The sequence below is a fragment of the Dryobates pubescens genome, chromosome 6, assembly GCF_014839835.1.
Source record: "Dryobates pubescens isolate bDryPub1 chromosome 6, bDryPub1.pri, whole genome shotgun sequence".
Lineage (NCBI taxonomy): Eukaryota > Metazoa > Chordata > Aves > Piciformes > Picidae > Dryobates > Dryobates pubescens.
The window spans coordinates 20583084-20602472 of record NC_071617.1 but is presented as its reverse complement, the minus strand read 5'-3'; the positions used below and the strand labels follow the sequence as shown (position 1 = coordinate 20602472).

Sequence of the window (19389 nt, the reverse complement as noted above, 5' to 3'; positions counted from 1 at the left end):
AGAGTAGTGTTCATGAATGTTCACTGAGAAATGAAATGTCTGCTGCAATGGAAGAAGGCAGCAAAGGACAGGGAAATACAGATGTATGGAGAGATGAGACAATGACAGGACTCCAAAATGGATTCTCCTTTAGGTGTGTTTACTTTTAAGATGAAAAAAAGTGCAGGAAGACAATTAAAAAACCCCCAACAATCTAACTTGGTTAAGAATTTGGTCTTCAATTGCTTGGGATGAAGATAACTAAAGAACTGTATTACTCTTCAAAAATGCAAAGTACTTAAAAAAGGTAATCCTGCTGTTCAACAGATGGGAAGGAACACTGCAGGGGACTGTGATACCTGCCACTGGGCACCATAGAACTTGTCTCACCAGATTTTAACTAATCACAGTATCACAGTGTATTAGAGGTTGGAAGGGACCTCAAGAGATCATTAGGTCCAACCCCCCTGCTGAAGCAGGATCACTTAGAGTAGTTCACACAGGAATGCATCCAGGTGGGTTTTGAAAGTCTCCAGAGGAGACTCCACAATGTCCCTGGACAGCCTGTTCCAGTGCTCATCACCCTCACTGTAAAGAAGTTTCTCCTCATGTCAAGGTGAAATCTTCTACATACAAGTTTGAACCCATTATTATTGTGCACCACCAAAAAGAGCTTTGGCCCCCTCCACTTGACACCCACCCCTACTGAGGGTGCACTTGATGCCACTGTGTCTATCATTGATGAAGATATTAAACAGCACAGTATAGACTCCTGAGGGATGTCACTCATCACAAATCTCCATCTGGACTTCAAGCTGTTGACCACTACCCTCTCAATGCAACCATTCAGGCAATTCCTTACCCCCCGAACAGTCCACCCATCAAATCTGTATCTTTCCAACTTAGAGAGTAGAACGTTGTGGGGGACTGTGTCAAAGGCCTTGCAGAAGTCCAGATCACATCCATTGCCCTTCTGATGTGGGCTGCTCCATAGTAGAAAGGCACTAGGTTGGTCAGGCAGGATTTGCCCCAGTGAAGGCACCCTGGCTGTCTCAAATCACCTCCTTGTACTCCATGTGCCTTATTAGAGCTTCTAGGAGGGTCTGTTCCATGATCTTCCCAGGCACAGAGGTGAGGGCTGACAGGTCAGTAGTTCCTGGGGCCCTCCTTTCGACTCTTTAAAAATGGGGGCAACGTGTCCCTTCTTTCAGCCACCACCTTCTTTCACATGACTGCCAGGATTTTTCAAGTATCATGCAGAGTGGCTTGGCAACTACATCAACCATTTCCCTCAAGAATCTGGGATACATCTCATCAGGTCCCATAGATTTGTGTATGCTCAGGTTCCTCAGGTGGTCACAAACGTTGTCTTCACTTACTGTGGGAGGGACTTTGTCCCCCTGGGTCTTTATCTTATGTCAACTTGGGAGGTGTGAGGAGAGAGATTGCCAATGAAGACCAAGGCAAAAACGTTGAGAACCTCAGTCATCTGTTGTTACTAGCTCACCGTTCTTGCTCATTGGGGGATTATGTATTACCTTTTCTTTTCCACTTGGCCTACTTCTAGAAGCCCTTCTTGTTTTCCTACTCTGAGAGCATGTCGGCTAAGTGATATGAAATAAAAAACCACAGTTAAAGAAATTTTTGTAAAATGGACAACACAATTCTGTAACGTAGATTTTTTTTACCTCAAAAAACTATTATACTTTGAAGTAAAATAAATTGATTTAAAATCTAATAGTCTAAGACAAGAGACCAACACCACTTACAATGAACTTTACAATAATCATGCCCTTATAATAAACTGGGGAAAAAAATGATTATGTAGTGACTTTTAATGCTGAATCCACTGCTTTATGCTTTACTGAGCCATTTGTTCATCTGTATGACAGAGGTTTTAGTCTGATAAATAGAATACATTGTTTGGCTTTAAAAACAATTCAGTAAGAGCTCTTTCAGAAAGACTGAAAGCCAATAACCTTTCACCTTCAACTCAATAAATCACATTCCATTTAATTCAGTTTTTATTCAATGAAATGATGTATAAAAACTTACAAATCTGAGAACTTAACTATACACAAAAAGATGATACTCAGTTTAAACGTATACACAGAGAGGAGTTGTGGTTTGTGACTTGCCCTCTCCCGCCCCTCCCCCCAAAACACACACTGTCTCCATTTATGATGGGGCATATATTCTGTCTGCTTACACCTTCTGTTGGCCCAGTTATTGCTTGGTGGGCTTCACTGTTGTCAGTTTAGGTTTTTGGGCTACCAGCAAAAAACCTGGGCATCTCTATTAAATAAGAATCAACAACTTGATTTTTAACACAAAGAGGTGGTGCTACTATTAGCAGCAACTAAAACTACAGAATTTATCCCTCCATCTTTTGCAGACTTTGTCTTGGCTTTGAAAATAACAGGACTCTTACAGAGCAGAATTTGCCGGCTAGTACTCCAGATTCACTCTAAAACAACCATGATCCCCTGTTGTTAGAACTTCTCCATGCATTTTCCTCCTCTTTACTCACACCGTTACACCAAATGAAATCATGGACATTGCTTAACTCAGAGAGCTTTACTCTCTCCTTTCATCCAGAATTACTCAAACCTATAGCTAACCACACACGCATGTGCTGCACTGTTGGTGGTAAAGTGCTCACCAGTATGTGACTTCTCATTTCCTTTGCAGCTTGGGTGACACCACTTGCCTATGAGCTCCTCTTCAACAGGCCAATAAAAATGCATGCATCTCAGGATGTTTTTAATTTGATTAAAATAACCTGTGCAACAACTACTTCTGTCAAACAGCTATGACTTTCTGGACTGAATCTGAGAGTAGATGGCTAGTTACTTAAAAAAAGATGTGTGCATTTCTTTACCTGTACCAAACAGACACACACTTTATATATATATATATATATATACACATACATATATAAAAAACTTTATACATATATTTTTATATATATATATATACATGTAAAGATTACCATCACATTATCATTACAGCTACTTAAGTCAAAATTTGACTAAGTAACTACTTTGCTTGACTCAATGCTAACTGAAACAGATACCCAAAGGCATACTTGAAGGAAAATGTAAAGCTAAAAACCCAAACACCCTCAGCTCTTTTTAACTCGATGAGCAGAGATTTTGCATTCATTGTGAAAAGTTCTGAGGGTTTTAAATGGTAATTTTAATCAACCTGTATGTGGACTTACAAAAAGCATGGTATAATTTGCCACATCTTCTCAAAATGCCATTTACCAGGGAGACTTACATATATATACTTTGCTTACCAAACTGATACACTCAGCATTGTACCTAAGTACACTTTTAAGCAATCTAAAATTTGTTTAAAGTCTATTCAATTTGGATTAACTAATACTATCAGCATAGTTAGCTGGATTACTTTATCCCATGTTCCTTTGTATTAAAATCAATTATGTTGAGGTTTGATGCAAAAGCTTTTTTGTTTGTTTTGGTGGGAGAGGCAAAGTCCAATTTTCTAACGTGCCAGTACAGTTCTGGTTGCTGAAGACAAAGGGCGTGAAGGAGACTGGTCGAAGAGATGGCAAGGGTGAGGCAAGAGGTGGAGGGAGGGAAAAACTGATTTAATAAAAAATACGTAAAGAAACTTTAAAAAATTGATATAAGTTTCACATTCAGTCTAACAACACTGCTTCCTGCTCCTTTTTGATGGAGGCTAGCACTGCATTATCAGTCTCTGTGGCTTCTGTGTCCCCACCACCTAGCAGAATGGAGCGATCTTCTTCTAGTGTAAAGACAGAGTTTTGATTTTGGCACGAATGTTTGACTACTTCATTAGGAGTTGAAAATGTTTTGTCACACAAGTTACATTTGTAGGGCTTGTTGGTCTGTACTAACATGTTGTCCATTTGACTGCCTTCCTCAAAAGTACAGAGTTCCAGAGTCTGTTTGTCCACCATTGTGTACGTGTCCATGCTCTGGTTTAGGCACACATGCCTGGCAGCCTGGTTAGCCCTACAAAAGCTTTTGTCACAAGTGCTGCACTTGAAGGGCTTGCCAGTGTGTATGTACATGTGCTCCCTCCAGTGGCTTTTCTGAATAAATTTGCGACCACAGATGGAACATTCGTATTTCCGTCGTTTTACTTCCCTCTCTTGATCTGCCTGCTCCAAGTTGTCTATGTCTGCAATATCAGAGGGTGGTGGTGTCTCTGACTGCTGCTGCCCATCAATTATTGGGGAGTCTGAGATCTGCTGCAGTTCGCTGTCACTAATCATCCCTGCTTCAGGTACTTCCACAGCATCTTTATCGGCTGTGTTGTTGCAGAGGGACAAAGAAATATTACTTTCTCCCTGCTGGCTAGATGTGAAGGGGACTCCCGTGTGGATCTGCAGGTGCTCACGCAAACTACTTCGCAAATTGAACCGACGGCCGCAGAGGTGGCAGGCATAGTATTTTGGGAAGCTTCCATTCCTTTTCATAATGCTCGGCTTGACATGTGCTATTGTGAGTGAGGCAGGCTGTTCATCTGAAGAAGATGCTTCCATGTTGGCCTCTTCTCCTGCAGGTGAGTTATTACCAGCAGCAGATACCAACTCTGGAGATAAAGAAGATGGCAATGGGTCAGAAGTGGACATATTTGTCCTGTTCACTTGTGGCAGAGTTGTACCTAGCTGTGAGAGCTGTGAGCCTTCAGAAACCTGCTCGTGGTTCATTCGTGATGCCTGTGGCCTTGGTTCTCGCCCGAGTTTGTCAGTCGTCGACGTAACCTTAGTGGGATGTCTTATCTGGTGATCTGCAATCTGAATGCCATATAATGAAGATGCTAATGGAAAAACTTGATCCGGGTGAGAAAAAGTTCCCTGACTTGCAAGGCTGGCCTCTTGAATTAGTGGATATGCATGCAGAAACTTTATTCCTTGTTCTAGTCGAACTGGGTCAATGAGTTGCGGTGCCATCTTCCCGGTGTACATCAAATGTAGAAGATAACTGAAGATATCTGGTTGTATGTCAGTTGCTTTCAAACGGACACATTCACTGAAAGGTGAAATGCAATGATCAATAAGAGACAAGGACTTTTTTTTTTAAACCAGATACAGGTTATTCAGGCACTCCTAAAATCCCAAAGCATCTACTTAAATTACAAAGACAGAATCTGCAACATATATAAACACCTTAATGTAAAAGAGCTGGTCTTACTGGCCACTTGAAAGATCACAACTTTTTCTTCAGGTACGTAACCAGTTTGAAAGACAAAGCTGTTCCCATTGCAGCCTACACCTTTCTAAATTACTGTTATATTATAGATTTGTTGTCACATATTGATGCATTTGTAAATTGCAAAGACAACTTTTTCTTGGTTGGATTCAAACATGTCCATAGTTCAATTAAAAACTTCTAGCAGTGAACTCTAAATTCACAGTCCGTCAAACTTTTCTCAGGACTTAGCCCTGAAGACACCTGTAAGTCACCTATTTGGCTTCTACGTCTTACTAGTTTTTACAGCTGTATTTCTGCACAAGTGTGGCATCACCTTGTCACAACTGTGTTACGATGCAGAAACCATGCAGAACAGGGTATGAATCCCCTGAAGACCTCATGCAATAGGTGTAGCCTGAACACATCTACCCTGTGGAGGCCAGGCTCCTCACAAGGCAGAACAATAGCTTCTTTCCTTGACTAGGGAGGAAGAAGCAGTAGCACCAGTGGTACAACTGGTCAGCATAACAGCCCTTCTGGATGCGATGTCCTCATCAGCCTAACAAGACTGAAAACATCACCTTCCTCCAGCTGAGACATGCCCTATGCATCAACCTTTAGGATACTCTGGACTGAAAGACCCACCACTCCTTTGAAACTGGATCTCTATGCAGAAAGAGAGGAAGGTTCACAGAATAGAAAAGAAAATCAAGAACGACTTTATTAGGCCAATTAGCTAACAGGAGAGGATCTGGATTCTAATAGCTTTTTATAGTTATTTGTAGCTCTTGATTTAAACATTAAGTAAAAGACAGAAATCCAAGAATGGACCTCTGCACGCTGTAGTCTGAATGCTCTAACCACAGTGGGCTACGAAGCTGAGGAGGAAATTTTGCCATCTCTTGAGGTGCACCCTTCTTGACTGCTATTGAATTCAGATACATAAATCAAAAGTAAACTTCGCAATCCTGTCTTCCAGTGATGATTGTATGCTTTTTATGGAGCATCAAGACTGGCGCATCTGCCTACAGTCCTCAGCAGTGCAATTCCATCTTTGATGCCCACTTTTGTCTAAGAATTATGTGGCTAAGAATGAAGAATTTAACATAAACTTTGAAATACTCCAAGTAATTGTAAAAAAGAGAAGACAAAAAAAAATAATCATTAAAACAGTTTTCCACCACCATGTAGTGATTAGTTACTTAACTGACTTTGGGAAACTGTAAAAAATGAATTAACAAATTAACTTCTTTTATAAGCAAATTTATCAAAAACTCTTAGGAAATACTTAATGAATTACATACAATGTTAGGGAAATGTCAAGAAGAGTGCCAAGACAGAGTAAGGAATAGTGAGTGGGGTAAGGAAACTGCAAGAGTAAAGACAGAATCCTTTAAATACTCTCAGAATTCTATGGTTTGCTAAGGATAATGAACTTGTATTAAACAATAATATTAGTGTTAATGAATCACTGTTCAACTTTAGTATGTTTTAAAGTAAGATTCTAGTTTGCAGATAAGACTGGATTCCATATTCCTTATGTCACAGCAAGAAGTATTTTCAGCCTTCAAAATATTCCTAGACCTCCTTAGCTTACCTAACTGAACAATGTTTAAACAGTGAATGCTATTTTTATAGTTACCTGGTTTGATGAACAAACAACATCTTGAAGTAGTTGGAGAAAGAAGCAAGGACTGATTTGTGTGCCTTGAAGTAGACATCACCAATGGCAACTGTGCAGTCACACAGGAAACCGAACTCTCTCTGAGCATTTAGTTGCTGCAGCAGAATAAGTCCATGGTTGGCCAAATCCATCTTTTTACACTCTGAAAAGCAAATTATTTCCATGTAAAACTTATCAGTAGATGCAATAGCAGCTGTCTTGTAATAGATATTTTCCTCTTGTATGCATATGCCATTAGCAACACCTCTTAATCCCAAACTACTGTATAGATGTTTTTTTTTCACATGTAGGTAAGTATCTCTGTTTCATGATGGGCAATGCAATTCATAAAGGTGCAAGTTATTTGCCAAGGCTTAAGCCACAAAGGGAGAGCCAGGACTGAAGAGTTTGGAAAAGGCTTGGGGAGTCTGAGACTTGGATACAGAAATGTAAACAGCTGAAGAGGAAGAAATATTAATAAGTAGTAAAAACAACTATTTGTGACAGGAAGAACAAAGTATTTTGGCTGCCACACATCTATTCAAACAAGAAAAATATCTCTCTCTTCTGCATCAGTCACCCTCACACAAGTGGGTGGGAGAGTCAAGCAGAACCCCAAAAAAGAAAAGTTAGATACTTTTAACCTGAATTTTCAGTGTCTCTATGTATCTTTTACCCAAAAGTCCATCTAGCTGAATCCAAACCACGCGTTACATAATTAAGTATCTCTGATGCTTATCCTCTCTCCTGGGAAATACCAGTCTTCTCAGGCTGAAACAATTGATTCAGTCCAGGTATTTGCAAGCTCTCTGAACTATCAGAACAGCAGGAAGTAATGTTTTCACCCAGCAACTATTTATTTATTTATTGAGATCAGCTACAACTGTACCAGCATGCCTCATGCTCACATAGCACATCAAAAGACCCAAAGGGTGAGATGTGCAGTTCCATCCACTGCTGGCTGTCACCACAAGGTAGGATAACTAATGGTGAAACTAATGGCACCAATCTGAGCACCCCTAAAACAGGGTTTCTGCAACCCCACACCCTCCCTGTATGTCCTTGTACCAGCTGCTGGAGGCTGTCCTCAAAGAACTAGCTACCTAAGTACTATGAACTTCTCAGGGATTTGAAGGCAGCCTTGGAAACCAGAATTGGTAACTTTGGGGAAAAAATACCCAAGGAAACATTAGGACAGTTGTGTAGGGTTGGATGGATAGGGCTAGTAAGATCAACAAGTACATACAAATGTAAACAAAACAAATAAGAGTTCCAAGTAGAAAAAAATGGAAGCATGAAGTGGAGTAGGTCTGTATGTAGCAGTGTACAACAGCAACAGAAGTTAACAAAATTCCTAGAATACATAGAATACATAGAATACATAGAATAAACCAGGTTGGAAGAGACCTTCAAGATCATCGCGTCCAACCCATCAACCAATCCAACTCCGCCCAAGCAACTAACCCACGGCACCAAGCACCCCGTCAAGTCTTCTCCTAAAAACCTCCAGCGATGGCGACTCCACCACCTCCCCAGGCAGCCCATTCCAATGGGCAATCACTCTTTCTGTATAGAACTTTTTTCTAACATCCAGCCTGTATCTCCCCTGGCGCAGCCTGAGACTGTGTCCTCTTGTTCTGGTACTGCTTGCCTGGGAGAAGAGACCAACATCCGTCTGTCTACAACCTCCCTTCAGGTAGTTGTAGAGAGTAATAAGGTCACCCCTGAGTCTCCTCTTCTCCAGGCTAAGCAACCCCAGCTCCCTCAGCCTCTCCTTGTAGGGCTTATGTTCCAAACCCCTCACCAACTTTGTTGCTCTTCTCTGGACTCGTTCCAGCAAGTCAACATCCTTCCTAAACTGAGGGGCCCAGAACTGGACACAGTACTCGAGGTGCGGCCTAACCAGTGCAGTGTACAGGGGCAGAATGACCTCCCTGCTCCTGCTGGCCACACTGTTACTGATGCAGGCCAGGATGCCATTGGCCCTCTTAGCTGCCTGGGCACACTGCAGGCTCATGTTCAGTCTACCGTCAACCAGCACCTCCTAGGCATACTATGCACAGAACAGTTCAGATGCATTATGAACAGAAAATAAAGAGGTGAAAACAGAAGTGGATCAAAAGTAGTAGATTTATAAAATGTCTTTTTTCCCTCCAAAATTAGTAGGAAATTACCAAAATTTTAGGTAAGGTACAGTTTTTCTTCTACACAGTGTGTGGCTTTTTTTTGGGAAGGAGTACTAAGGTGTATTCCACCTATGCCAATATGTTTAGCCATTGGAGAAACAAGTGTTTCTATTTGCAGGACAAAGAAGAATGCCTTTGTATTTAAACCGGTAAGCAAGCATTCCTCTGCATTTACATGAGATTGGAAATCTTTGAGTCAGGGGTGTAAGAGCAAATAAATAAATACAACGTTAAGACACAGTTGATTTTTTTTTTTCTCTTACTACTTTTAAGAAATTAATCAGGTTTCAACTCTCTTCAAACCCATCCTCTCCTTCCTGACTTACTGTTTAGATAATTATGTTTGTACAAACAATATGCTAAAATTCTTTCCATCTTTTCAAAAGGGGGAATACTTGCAGTCATCAGTAACAGCGACCACGTTAATCATTATTTAACCCTGCAAATGCTCCATGCAGGTACTTTTCAAAGTTAAGGGAAATATGCTAATTTATGATTTTTCAAAAAAATATTAATTTAGGTTATTGTGTGTGCTACATTTCTTATTTTATCAGTGCTGAGTCTGTTCTGTACTTTGCAAAACTTCTCAGGCAGAAAAAAATATCAATGTTAGTGAACTCCAAGGCAGAAAAGTACCTTCTAGTTATTACCATTCCAAGACTGTTTAGCTTAGTTTCACCTTTATCCAAATAGCAATCACTGTGGCAGTTGAAGCTGTTAAGATTCATGAGCATTAATACTCTCACAAAATGATACAATGTTCATACAAATGCAAAACACATCTTTCAAATATCCACAAAAAAGTAATTTCAACACTTTGAATTAATTGGAAGCACTAAAAGAATCACACTTTAAGGAAGTACGTACATGACAGAGTACAAGTTAGGAAAGCACTCGTGTCTCTCATACACAGACGGGTACATTTTAGCTATGTGCATGTTCATTACCCCTAGCTAAATAGAATATTAACACCAGCAAGGCCTTGTTTCAGTGTTGATCGATTCAACTTATGCCTTAAATCCCTGTAGAGACAGTCCTTTCGTACAGCTGACAGGCTGGTTAGGTTCAGCTTTCTCACAACTTTTGAAATTACTCAGTTTGCTTGACGGTATCTGGAAAAACACGGGAGACCGAATCCTTTCTGAAAGCGTACGTTTATTTCGGACACCTCAATGGGAAAAGCAGTGAACAAATGACAACGATGAGAATGAGCCGGTAGAGAAGTAGGCCGAGGGAAACGCCGCGAGCAATGTAGCAGGAGCAATAAGCAGAGACTGGGAGTCGCCCGGGCAAAGGGAGCCGGCCGTTCTGGCAGGAAATAGCCCCTAGGCCTCCGCAGAAGCCGAACCTCCCACCAAGCCCCCGACGCTCTTTTCGCTTCAGCTGTAGAGGGCACCAGCCCAGCCCCGGCCGCTCACAAACGTGCTCCACCGCCTGCGGCCCCTCCCTCCCTCCCGCCTCCCGTGTCTAGAGCGCCGGCAGGTGCTCGGCATTGGGCTACCAGCACCCACCCCCGTGAGGCGGAAAGCGTGCAGGCACGCGGCCCCGCCCTCCCGCCGCCGCGGGACCGCGCGAGTGCGCGCCGGCAGCTGCGGCGTGGGGGAAGGGGCGCGCACCGCTCGGGCGCTCCCGCCGCCTGCCGGCGCCGTAGCGTACAGGAGGGCGTCGCTCGCGGCAGGGGGGGCGTGGCTTGCCGCCCGTCCCCGGAGTCACGCTCGGCCTCTGTGGCAGGGGTGACGGCGCCCTCCCATTGGCCGCCGGGGCGGAAGGCCGGGTGGCCGCGCGCCACTCTCACTGGCTGCGCCCCACCCCTCCTCCCCTCTCTCCGCCCTCCTTTCCCCCGGCTCCCCCCCCCCCCGCGCACGCCACGCGCGCACGGACGGACGGAGACGGCGCGAGACGCAGCGCGAGCGGAGCTGCCAGGGCGCGCGAGACGGGAACCGCCGCCGCCAGGGCCGCCCAGCCTGCCGAGGAGAGACAGGCGGGGCCGCCCCCTCCCGCGCCGCGCGGCGCCCTCCTCCCCCGCCCTTCCCTGCGCCGGATGCCGCCAGAGGGGGGGGCCGCCCCGCTGCGGGCAGGCGGCAGAGAGAGAAGGCGGGCGCGGGGGCCCAACCGGCCGAGCCGAACCGATCCCGACGTCGGGCGACAGCAGCCCCTCCCCCTTTCTCCCTCATCCGTCCCCTCCATCCTTGGCGCGGCCCACTTCCCCCCCCACACCCCGGCAGCCCTCCCCTCAGCGCGGGCCCATCCCCCCCCCCCCCCCCCCCGGGCTGTGTCCCGGATGGAGCCGCCCGGCCCGGCCCGGCGGGGGTTTGTCAGGAGGCCAGGGCAGCCCCAGCGGCGCCAGGCGCGGCCCTCCTCCTCTTTCGCGCCCCCCTCGGCCCGCCGCGGCGCGGCTTGGCCCCGCGGCCGGGTGCCTCTCGCACACAATGAGGAGGCAGGGCCGAGCAGGCCCCACCGTGTCCCCGTGCCTGCCTACCCGCCGCCACCGCCTCAGCCTGGGCCGTGGTCGGTGCGGCGGGGCCGGGCGCACGTGCGGGCGGCGCCGGGATCCGCCGCGAAGCACGGCGCGGCCGGTGCTCACCTGGGGGCCGCAGGCCGCTGAGGCGCCAGGTGCTGCGCGGGCCGCCGCCGTCTCCGCGCCCAGCGGCAGCAGCAACAACGGAGTCAGCGCGGCGGCGGCGGCGGCTTTTCCTGTCCGGTTACGTTAGGGTCACATGACCGAGAGCGGAGCACAGAGGCTGCAGCGAGGAGCCCCCGCCGGGGGGGAGGGGAGGCGGCGAGCGCTGTGGCGGCAGCAGCAGCAGCAGGAGCCACCCAGCCCCCTCCCGCCCCTCCCTCCCTCCGCCCGCCGTGCGCAGCGCGGGCTGCACCGGCGGGACCGGCCCCGCTGCCGCCGCCCTCCTGCTGGGCAACCTCGGCCGAAAGCGTCCGCCCCCGGCGGAGCGGGGTGAGGGGCCTGCAGCGGGTGCACTGCCCCTTTAAAACCCCCGGGGGGTGTGGGCTGATGCAGCCCCTTCGCTGCACGCCGCCAGGCGGGGGCGGCCCCGCCGCTGCCAGCGTTCCTGCACCACCTGGACTGCGGAATAACGGGCTGCGTCGCCGCCGGCTCCCCGGAGGTCCCGGCTCGGGGCGGCAGTAGCGTGCCGGGCTGGAGCGACACTGAGCTCTCAGCCGGTTGTATGGCGCCCCGCCGGCCTCGCCTCGGCGGCAGGGGCTGCTCGCCGCCAGCGCGTCCGGTGCCGCCGGGGGCGCCCGGCCTCGACGCCAGCAGGCACCGGATGGCTGCTGTTAAGAGAAGCTCGGGGCAGCGGGCGTGCGCTGCTTCGGGTTCTCCCCGCGCTTTCTTGGGGAGGAGTGGCAGGCGCAGGTGCGGATAGCCACCGGGTACTCTTGGGATGAGAGAGGGTGACAAACCGGTGGCCGTAGGAACGGAGTTGGGGGTGTGGTGGGGGGGTGGCGGCCGCAAGGGGTGGCTCGTCACAAACTTTGTGAGAAATTGTCCCCGGACCCCTGGCTTCTTTCCAGGTCTCATTTATAGTAAGGTCTTTCGGTGTGCCGGGGCCAGGCTGTGTTGACATTTTTATGTGGAGGGCTGGTCTTTGTGACATGTCCTCGGTATGCTTTGGTTGAGCTGTCAAATGGGAAGTTCGAAGTTCACTTGTCAAAAGGAGTGATTCAGAGTGCAGAAGTGGAAAGGTTGGTTTTGATTTTTGTCTGTTTATGTGGACAAGTTAGTTGAACTGTGTATTTTTAACTCGGCTTTTTAAAGGGGCAACGACATAGCAGTCTGTCGCAAAGTTCACATCTGGGGTTTTGTCCAACGGGAGATTCGGTGGCCGTGGAGTGTGGAGGGAAGGCAGCTGCAGCCAGGCCTTGTTTCATCCGAATTGAAAGCGTGCTGTAGGATTCATGGGTCCTTAAAACAACGCATAAGTAAATGTTGATCTTGCAAAAAGTTATTAACGGTCGTTACTGTGGAGCAAGGATGCTGTCCTCTGCAAGAGGCAGGGAAGTCCATGAAGAAATGAAGGGTGAGCCCTGCCTTGAGCCATAAGCATGATTTCTCTGACACTTGCTCTAGGCATGACCTGGTTTAGCGCCTTGTTTTAGGGTGAATGCTAACTGGGGCAGTAGTGCAGACAAAACTGTTTCCAGAGAGGAACTTTGTTGTTGTTGTAAGATGTTTATGCAGCAGTGGTTGGTTCCTTTGCACCCTCTGCTTGGGGAGGTGGCGGGGAGCTGCTGCTGCTATTATTTCTGTTATTCATTAGGAACAGCCTATGCTACAATGTCAGTGATTTGAATTACGTCCAGATTATTATTAATTCTTTTAAGGTAGTTATTTAATCAAGCTTTTATGGGGGCAGCTGTAGCTGGGATGGTGCTTCCAAAGTCGTTAAATAAGATGGAAAAAAGGCACAAATTCCTTTAATTTTGTGTCTTGACAGCATGTGTGCTGACGGGATGAGGAGTCATATCTTGCCTGGTTTGTAGATGAACAGGTGATTGCAGTCATCCCAGGCTATTGTTTTTACTGGACCTAAATTGTCAAGGGCTAAAACAGTTCAGCTGTGAGTTTGGCTCTGCTGTCTCCCACTGAATTTAGTGGAAGTTTTGATAGATACAGCTTGAATCTGTTTGTGTTACATGTATCATGAATCTTAATTTATTTAGCCAAGTTAAACTGCACTCGAAGGCTAACTAGTTAAGTCCTAAAAACCACCAACTCAAATATGCAACAACTGTTTTATTTTAGTGGAGCTAAAAGCTGGTCCTATGGTTTGCTGCTGTTGCAGTATTCGGAGAAAAGCAGCTAAACAGAACTGCATCTTTAGGACCTACCTCAAGTACTTGTGTTGTAATGAACTACAAGTGATGCACCTTTAACAGCTTTCTGAGTTCTGCTGCGTGAGTAGTGGACAAACGTTTATAGAGTGTATTTAACCAGTCTACTTGGCAAACTTCTTTCCCCTGTACATTACCCTTTCAGCTTTGGAAAATAAACACAAAGGAAAAAGAGAAAATGGACATTTGAACGCAGGCCCACTCAATAGTGGATCATTTGTTTCAGTTTCATGGAAGGTGGGGAAAATTATAGCTTTTAATTAGAGTAGGCTGTTCAGGAAAACCAGTGTGTTTCTGGCAGGCTTTGTGGCCTGTTTTTTCCTCCTCTGTGTTACACTTGAGTAGTCCTGTAGGACTGCGTTCATGTAGGATTCTTCTCTGTACTACCTCAAACAGCAAAAATTAACTGAGTTATGGAGGTTTTATGAACAGTTCATAATTGAGCTTTAAAGCACCTTTGTTTGGACCACAGTACTTTAATCCAGCAGTAATGCAATTCTTAATTTAAAAGTATCCTGTCTGATTTAAGGCCCTTTGGAATCTGTCGAAAGATTTTTGTGCCGAGTTTAATGTTGCCAAACTTCACACCCTCAGTGGTGACTTACACCTGAGGTGTCAAGTGTTGCAAGGAGCAGTAAGTGGTTCAACTGTTGCATTTTGGACACCTGACATAAGATGTGAATCTAAAATTTCCCTTCCATCTCATCTTTTGAGGTATTTATTTTTTAACAGTTACAATCCATGTAGCTGAGATAGTAACTAAAATTTATCATGATCTCATTAAGTGCTATTACTACGATTTTAGTTTTTATTTGCTTAATTTTTTTACTGAGTTTCTTGAGGTACTTTTTAAGGATTTTTTTTTCCTAGTTTCAAGACTTACTGAAAGGACTGTTCAGACTGAGATCTTGCCACGCAGTCTTAGTTGTGTTGCTGATAGGATCAGTTCCCAGGGTTTTGGTTTGGTCTGTGTGTACCCAGATTAAAGGCAGAATTTTGTGTGCTAAGATCATACTTTGCATTGTAAATGAGCATACTGCTGATGATTTATGTGTTAATGGCATGATGGAAGTTTCTGCTATTCTGAATGAAAATTCAGTTGAGCAGTGAGGAGGAACTTTATCCAGGTGCTGATCCTTGTATGTGTGTCTTTTTGGTAGAGTTCAGTCAAAATCTGGAGTGGAATAGATTTTTGTTGTTGTTTTTATTGTTACAGTCAAACCTTTGCCAGCTCTAGTGATGTTAACAAGGCTCAGACTACTAAGATTTTCAGTACATTTTCAAACTTTTCATTGTTTAGAAAAAACAATAAAGCAGAGTCACTGTTCTGAAAAGTTCTTTGCTCTCTGTGGCACTGCCAATCTGCTACTGTGGGACCACGATGAATGTCAAAGCTGTGGGGATCTGCGAGTTGTATGTCCTTGGCAATGGGTGGGAAGCCTTTCCTGAAGGTGCTGGGCACCAATTTCAGGTTGGTGTAACTGTAGTAAAACCTGGGTGTGTACGAATGTTGGAAATCTGGTTTATTAGCACAGGTGGCATTTTTAACATTTCTGATTTTATGTTACTCAGAAGGTTTATTGGGAAGCATGACTGCTGCAGTAGCTTCTCACTAGATGAGTAAAGGCTGTACCTCTAATAGTCTCCGACCTTTTTGTCCAGGGCTATATCCTCCCTCCCTGTTACAATTTTTCATGTATTGGGTCCAAATCTTGTTTATCTTTCACAGAGCTTTGGAAGTATGAAGCACATAAAAGTGATCCTCAAGAAAAACCCTGGCATAGGGGTGCAGCAGTGTATGTAGAACAGCTCTGCTTTTTCTCCCATTGGTTTCCCTGCCATGAGGAGGCTGTTGTGGTACATTTGTGATAAGTGAATGGTAACTCATGAGTAGATCTGAGCTTTCACGTTTTTCTTGTGAGTAGGTCTGTTTGTCCTAGAGGTAAAGGAGAACTATGGTGTGTAAGACACAGCATAGGCTGTGTAAGGTGGAAAAGTGAAGAAATGGATCTTTGCCATTCTGTAGGCTAAGCAGTCTTTCTGGTATGTTAGTTAGGAATTGTTTCTACAGCTAGTAAGCAAAGCTGTACGGTACTGAGTAGCTGCAGCTTAGGCCGGGGTGTGTGGGGAGTAATAGAAAAATAATTTTACTACTATAACATATGTCATCGAAGGAAATGGTTTAACTTTATGTATAGATTTATTTATTTTTATTCATAGTTAGGAGTCATCTCCATCAAGAGTTGTTTATGTAATGAAATTGACAAGAGTTTCTGCAGTGTACATGAGCTGTCTACTGTCTGGTTTTGCCTTAGTCCCATATTAGCCTGTTACATGGGCCCTACTTGCTTTTAAGTGGGAAAGTTAAAACATGACTATGCATTCTTGGCTGAAGTGACATTATTATTGGAGCATGACTATAAAGTTACAGTAATACATGTACTTGCATATTTTGTTTTCCTTGGAAAAAAGTATTCAGTCTGCAGCTGTAGCGAGTGCATTTTCAAAGCCCATGCAGGTGATGTGTTCTGTACAGGCACATGCTGTAAGCAGAATCGCATTGATACTCTGTTCACATTACTGTGTAATATCATCTAAATGGTGAGTTTAAGCTCACGAGATACGTAATGAACAGTTTTGAATAATAAATAGACAGGTTGTTGGCATTGAGTCAAGCTTAGTAAAGTTAGTAAAAAGTATTGGGGGGGAATAGTAATTGGTGGTTACTATCATTTAGTAGGCATATTTCACCAGCTTGGAAAATATCTTGAATGAGTGGAGCTTGAAGGCAGAGATAAACAGGCAAATGAATGAACTCTGACAGAGAAATGGTGATACTGTAATGCCTTCAACAGCTCAAAATAGAGGGGAAAAAAAGCTTAATATTTTTGCATATTTTTGTTCTGTTCCCCAGTGTGACTAGATCTGCCTGCCTGTCAAAAACTTCACATGCACCCAAACTGTTGGAATTGCTTGGTTTTCTGAGATTTAGCCACCTGGGTTTTATATAATAGAGGTGAAGTCAAGAATGTTACTGGCAGGCACCTGGGGGATTAGGAGAAATGGGGTACCTCATACAGTGTGTATCTACAACAAAATAATTTTCTAAGGCTAGCAAGGATCTTTCCTTTCTGCCGATTGTAAGAACTACTCTCTCTTTAAAATATTTTTCTCAGCTGGGGTTACATGTATTTCAAGACACTTCCTTACCCCTCTCTAGCCCCAGATAGTTAAGATGACAAATGATTTGGGCAGTGGTTTTGGTTTTTAAACCATGTGCATATCACTTACTACCTGAGTTATCCAACTACCTCAGAACTCTGCATATTTGTTTTTGGTAGTTGTCATGCTTGTATATAATAAGCGAGTCTGTAGATGAGGATGAGACTATTGGCAGATGTTAAATGCCAGCTGGTAAATGAAGGTAAGTATATCACAGATCGATAATTTCCAGCTTGTAGACTTTCCTTGGACAGTGTCTTGATGGTCTAGGAACAGTGACTGAGAAAAGTAAACTGACAAAAACTCAGTACACCAGTGCCTTTTGCAGTTTCAAAACCGATTTCCTATTTGTGGACCCTTCATTTGTGTAAGATTCACCACAACCAGTCAGTACCAAGGACATCCCTGTCTTAACTGTCTGGTACTTTTCAAGGCAATTTGTTACTTAGCTATCAGTAAATAAATTCATTTAGGTGGTCACAAAGTATCTGGCTTTTTTTCTCTCCCTTAGGAAACTTCGAGCTGAAATTTGTTCAGTTCCTGGGACTACAGGTAGGACAAGGAAGGAGAGACTCCTTCCATGTTTTGGTGTTTCTGTATTTTTGTTTCAGGCAGGCATATAAAATTGGTCAGAATGTCCTCCTTTCTCATCAAAGCTTGCATATATTGGCTGGACCAAACATATGTTGTCTCTGCAGAGAGCTCTAGGGAAGTGTCACGTATATGCAGCTGCTAATCCATCCAGCAGGGCTGATGGGCTAAACAGCTCAAGGGAGAACAGGGACTGACACTGAGGCCAGTAGAGCTGTTAGCCCAACAGAAATGAGACCCAAAGTCAGGAGTCCTGACTCTCAGCATTCTTTGCTGGCTTACAAATAGGTACCCTTATGACAACTGTCTAGTAGATCTGCCAAAGAAAATAATCTAGAAGTTGTCCTTTACCCTGATGGGGAAAAAAGGCACAGTTGGGATCCTTATAAAGGATGATGTAGCAAGGTTCTGTATGAACAGAATTTTGCCCATCAATCTTGTTTAAAAGGTGAACATTTTAGGATTCTGGATATACCAGGATTCCTCTCCGGTTTTCCTTTTATATTCTGCATTTATTGCTATTTTATCTTTCTTTTTTTCTTTTTCCCTAGCTGACCCTTACTGGTTAGAGTCTTTTGGCAAAGACTCAAACTGTGTAGTGAAGATGGTTCTTTTCAGTTAAACTATGAAGGCATGTGGACAAGGTAGATGAAAAGACAGGTGTGTTCTCACATCCAAGACAGTTTTGTGTTGGTTCATGAACTGGAGTCTCCTACTTCTGCCTTAAAACTTTCCTCTTGGTCAGGTCATGTGTGCACTTACACAGAGACCCCATGAGATCTCCAGCAGAAACAAGGCTTGCAGGTGGAGTTTCTGAAGTGCTGTGCAGTTGCAGCAGGGCTCTGCTCTCTGTATTGTAGTGGGAAAGCTTAAGTTAGGTTCTTGATGCATTAAATTCCCCAGCATGGTCCTGGTTCTCTGTGCAATATAGTGAGAACATTCTTTCTTTGTAAGAGCTTGTAGTTAGTTGCTAAAACAAACTCCTTGTAATTTGACACAACACTGGAAATAACCAAGCCTTGACACTTTGTTTTTGAAGAGCATCTAGGAGTCCTCAAATTACTTTGTCCTGACAGATGCAATTGGACTGCACACTTACATTTTTCTGAAGTACTGAAATATTAAATGTGAGATGAATGGGAACTTCATGTGGGGAAGAAAAAAAATCCACAACCCTGTTTGTATGAAGGGATGAAAAATGTTTGCTAGAAAGATTAGTTAAAATGTAACCTAATTCTTTGTTACTGGAATTAAGTGATGATTCTAAGTTTTGTGGATTTGTTGTGGTTTTGTTTGTTTTCTTTTTCCCCCTGCTGCATAAAAGATCTAAAGTACTATTTCAGTACTAACCCTGTTTGAAGTCAGGATCTCAGTGCTGTTCTACAGTGGTACTGTGTAGGACTTTTGTCATCCAGCCATTGTGCTGACTAATTCACTTCTCTGAGTGGGGCTGGCAGTGCAGAGAAATGGTAGCTGAGCTGTTCTAAAACCAAGATCTCCATGAAAGACCTGCTTAAATTCTGAGGAGAAAGCTTTGTCGTAAGAGAAGCCGCTGCTTCTTAAAGAGGCTCCCATAGCACTGCTAACAATTTATGGCAAAAGGATGAGCTTGTGGTCAAATGTTTTTCCTAGCTCTGCCTGACTTTATTCTTTTTCCTCATGAAGTATATGCTTGGTGTATTCAATAGGAGTCTACTATCACTCAGAA

General features: G+C 44.6%; 1 protein-coding gene across 2 annotated transcripts; it reads right to left on the bottom strand.

Annotated features, from left to right (window-relative positions):
* Positions 1 to 2947: 2947 nt before the first annotated feature.
* ZBTB2 (zinc finger and BTB domain containing 2) lies at positions 2948 to 11912 on the bottom strand. Of its 2 annotated transcripts, XM_054162705.1 has the most exons (3): positions 11605 to 11912; positions 6814 to 6997; positions 2948 to 5009 (listed from the first exon to the last, which is right to left on the bottom strand). In XM_054162705.1, exons 2-3 carry the CDS (start codon positions 6984 to 6986, stop codon positions 3647 to 3649), a joined length of 1536 nt encoding a protein of 511 aa, XP_054018680.1. In that variant the 5' UTR covers positions 6987 to 6997; positions 11605 to 11912; the 3' UTR covers positions 2948 to 3646. The 2 variants fall into 2 exon arrangements, with proteins under 2 accessions (XP_054018680.1, XP_009895362.1); XM_009897060.2 differs by lacking the exon at positions 11605 to 11912 and having other exon boundaries at positions 6814 to 7019.
* Between the last annotated feature and the right edge of the window lie 7477 nt (positions 11913 to 19389).

Bases quoted from the DNA above. Each gene is read 5' to 3' on its own strand.
- ZBTB2 (XM_009897060.2), bottom strand. From the start codon at position 7,019: ATGGAAATAATTTGCTTTTCAGAGTGTAAAAAGATGGATTTGGCCAAC. The intron at 5,010-6,813 runs GTAACTATAAAA...TTCACCTTTCAG, and splicing joins TTGTTTGTTCATCAAACCAG to TGAATGTGTCCGTTTGAAAG.